The sequence below is a fragment of the Neophocaena asiaeorientalis genome, unplaced genomic scaffold (assembly GCF_003031525.2).
Source record: "Neophocaena asiaeorientalis asiaeorientalis breed wild unplaced genomic scaffold, Neophocaena_asiaeorientalis_V1.1 scaffold606, whole genome shotgun sequence".
Classification (NCBI taxonomy): domain Eukaryota; kingdom Metazoa; phylum Chordata; class Mammalia; order Artiodactyla; family Phocoenidae; genus Neophocaena; species Neophocaena asiaeorientalis.
The window spans coordinates 1,050,222-1,053,928 of record NW_020173687.1 but is presented as its reverse complement, the minus strand read 5'-3'; the positions used below and the strand labels follow the sequence as shown (position 1 = coordinate 1,053,928).

The 3,707-nt window shown below is 66.8% G+C and overlaps 1 protein-coding gene across 1 annotated transcript in view; it reads left to right on the top strand.

Moving 5' to 3' along the window:
- The window catches only part of COL9A3 (collagen type IX alpha 3 chain), a 20,301-nt gene that overhangs the window by 4,926 nt on the left and 11,668 nt on the right, over positions 1-3,707 (top strand). Inside the window, 6 exon segments of the mRNA XM_024750358.1 lie at positions 325-462; positions 874-915; positions 2,001-2,057; positions 2,464-2,517; positions 3,133-3,186; positions 3,381-3,434. Coding sequence (XP_024606126.1) covers positions 325-462; positions 874-915; positions 2,001-2,057; positions 2,464-2,517; positions 3,133-3,186; positions 3,381-3,434 — 399 coding nt within the window.

Genomic DNA, 3,707 nt, shown 5'->3' with positions numbered 1-3,707 from the left:
GGGGCCCCTCCCCGCTTTCCTTCCCTTTTCCCTCCCCCGTCACCGCCTCCCTGTGCCCCTCCTCTCCCTCCCCCTCACCCTCTTTCTTTTTTAAAATTTATTTATTTTATTTATTTGTTTCTGGCTGCATTGGGTCTTCATTGCTGCGCGCGGTCTTTCTCTAGTTGCGGGGAGCGGGGGCTACTCTTCGTTGCAGTGCGCGGGCTTCTGACTACGGTGGCTTCTCTTGTTGCAGAGCACGGGCTCTAGGTCCTCAGGACGCACGGGGCTGGGGCGGGCCAGCACGGCAGCACTGGGGGTGCCCCCATAGGGGCATCTTCGGAGGGGAGGCTTCTCTCTGGAAGTCGCTGGGCCCCTCACTCAGGTCGGGGCTGGCCCTGCTCTGTCTAAGCCATCATCCCCCCACAGGGACCCTCTGGACTTCCAGGCCTCCCTGGCCCCCCGGGACCTCCCGGCCCCCCTGTGAGTACTGGGCGGGGTTCTAGAGCCTCTCAGGAGGAGTCCCAGGCATGATGACTGCTTGGTGGACTTGCCTCCCCTGTCCCCAGGGTGCCCGTCCTCAGGTCCCCCATGCCCCCAGCCCCAGCACCCATGCACGTGGAGAGTCCTGGCCACACCCCAGACATCAGCCAAGTCCAGGCCGGAGCCGTGAGCCTCAGCTGACCCAGGGCTAGTGAGGCTCGGGCCTGGTGGCCACCCCGCCCCAAGGACAGGTGGTTTCTGTCATTGTCACATGCCCTGCAAGAGGGGGGGACCAGCAGTACCTGGCACTGGCCACGGGGGGGTGAAGGGCCCCTGAGTCCCCTAGAGGTCTTGAGTGGGCGGGGGGAGGGAAGGTGGGACCACGTCAAAGCTGGCGTCTCTCTGTTCCAGGGTCGCCCAGGGGTCCTTCCCGAAGGCGCTACTGACCTTCAGGTGGGCACGTGGAGTCTTTGTGAAGCCCTTTGTCGGGGTGCCTGTCTTGGTGGGAGGGGCCCGTCTGGAGAGCACAGGAAGGCAGGGACGGGGGCCCCTAGGGACGGGGTCAGTGCCGGCAGCACCAGCTCTGGGTACGGTCCCCCCGAGCTGCCCCTCCCCGCCCTCACCGGTCTACCCTGGCATGCGCGGCAGCACGAATTGAAGTCAATTTAAGCAAAATCACGTGTCGACCCGCCCCGCCCCTCGGCACAGAGAGCTTGGCTGCGCTGGGGGCGCGGCCCATCACAAAAGCCCAGAGTCTGGGGCCCGCTTTTGGTTGTTGAGCTGTGTCTCTCTCTTCAGAAGAAAAACAGTGACTTTGGAGGCCTGGGGCTTGTGGGCTTCGTTTGCACAGCTGTTCGTGGGCCAGGCCAGCACCTGGCCTCGGAGGAGGAGCGGCTGGAAGTTATTAAAGGGAGAGCCCGGCCCAGCCCGCTTGCCCACTGGGACTCCTGCTGCCCTTCTCTCCCCAACCCGTGTCCTGAGTGCTTGACGGCTGGTGTTCTGAGGGAGGGTTTGGGGGTCTTCTGGAAAGAGGAGGACGGCTGGGGGAGGTGGGTGGCACTGGCTCTGTGCCACAGCAGCTGTGGAATGATCCAGACACCCCCATGCCGCCCCTGGGCTCGCCAAGCCCCCAGGTGTGGAGCATCCGGCCTGTGCCCGAGGACCACGTGTCCCTCCCTGAGGCACCTCTGGCACCGAGGGGACCCCCGAGCAGAGCTGGCTGCAGAGCCGGGCGCGTGATAAAGGCCCCTTTGTGAAGCCGGCAGCCATCAGGCTGAATAGCTGCTTTGAACCTGCACTGGGGCTGAGACATCGGAGCTGGCTATGAGGGGCCGGCGGCCGTGCTCTGGCTCTGCAGCCCCTCACCGCGCCCCACGGTGGCCCTGAATGAGGCCCTGTCTGGGCTCCCCAGGAGGCCCCCGTGTGGCCCAAGCTCCCCTTCACCCACCCCAAATGGCCCATCTCCAGGCCCCTGGGTTCTGACCTCAGCTCTGCCCCAGGTTTACCGGGAGGGGTCTGACCATTCTGTTTCCCAACAGTGCCCGGCCATCTGCCCGCCAGGCCCACCGGGGCCCCCAGGAATGCCAGGGTTCAAGGTGAGCGGCCACTGAGGGTTGACTCAGACCCCAGCTCACCTTCACACCCCTAGGAGGCAGCGGGGCCCCCGTGTGGGCGGAGGTCCGGGGGGAGGTGGGCGTCCAGAAAGCCTGCCCCGGTTGCAGGATTGTTGCGGGAAGCAAGGTGGGCTGGCCCCCGCCCTGCTGGGGGACCTTGCTCTGTCCCTGTCCCCCTTCACCTCGGTGACCCGCTGGGGACTGGGGGGAGGGCATTGAGAGAGGGCGTGGGGGAAGGCTGGCCTCAGGCCCCCAGCCCCTTCCCTGGCCCAGCCCTTCTCCCAACCGGGCCTCTGTTTCCCCAGCTGGGCTGGTGGGCCAGGCAGGCCTTAACTGGCTCAGGGCCGCTTGTGGGGTCTGCTACCGTCCACCCGCCGCTGTCTTTCAGGGACCCACCGGCTACAAAGGGGAGCAAGGAGAAGTCGGCAAGGATGGCGAGAAGGTGAAGGCGCTGGCGGCTGGGTGGCGCCCCGGGGGTGGCTGGGAGGCACAGGTGCTTAGGGGCGTGGGGGCTGGGTCTCTGGCAGGGCTGGGGGTGTGTGAGGACGTGCTGGCTGCATCTCGGTGCCCTCTGACAGAGCAGCTTCTGTGCACGCCTCCCCTCGGGGCCTGGCTCTTACAGGTGGGTGATTTGGGGCAGGGTCTCTGGACAGAGCCTGCAACACCTGGCCTCACACGGAAGCTCCCTGAGCTTGGGAGGGCCCGCTGCGGGCTGGAGAAGGTGGGCCTCAGCCCGAAGCGGCCCCCAGTAGTCCCTGCCACTGCCCTGGAGGGCATCTGTGCATCTTCACCCACAGGCTGCGGGCGAGGCTGGGTGCCCTCTAGCGCGGTGCGAGCCGCCAGACTGCCGTGTGAGCAGCAGGGGGGCTGGCCGCCGCCAGGAGGAGGTGTCTGGGGAGGGCGGGCGAGGACACGGGGCCACCTCTCTGGGCCTTGGGGGCTCAGCTGTGAAGTGGGGCGACGCCCCGCATGGCAAGGGCTCTGGCAGCGGGGTGGGGCAGTGGGCTCGGAGAGGTCAGGGAGAGCTCGGGGCTGACGCCACCCACCTCTCCTGCAGGGTGACCCCGGCCCCCCCGGGCCCCCTGGCATCCCAGGCACCGTGGGGCTGCAGGTGAGTAAGGGGAGGTGTTTGACAGGTGAGGATGTGGGGTGGGGACAGTCCACCAACTCCCAGGACGGGAATCGGGTGCGGGTCCTGAGGCAGGGTTTGGGGGAATATACCAGAGCCCTTCAGCAGCTCCCGGGAGGTGTGCGGTCCCGGGGGCTGCCGGCCCAGGCCCTGCAGCTCCAGCTCTCTCCCTGCAGGGTCCACGGGGCCTACAAGGATTTCCAGGGCCACTCGGACCCCCCGGGGACCGGGTAAGTCCACCAGCCCCCCGCCGCCTGGCCCTTGAGGGGCTGTGGGCCAGCCCGAGGTCAAGAGGTGGCTGGGGGGCCACCTCCAGACGTTAGATGGGCCCCTTGAGCATGGGTCCTCACCAGTGGCCACAGGTGGCCTGTGTGACCGCAGCCCTCTGGGCCTCCACTCACTGGATGTTTCCCAAAACTGGGGCCTGTGAAGGCTTTTGTGGCTTGGGCCCAAAGGGAATGGGAGAGGCAAACAGGGGACAGCAGGGGAGGGGTTGGCAAATG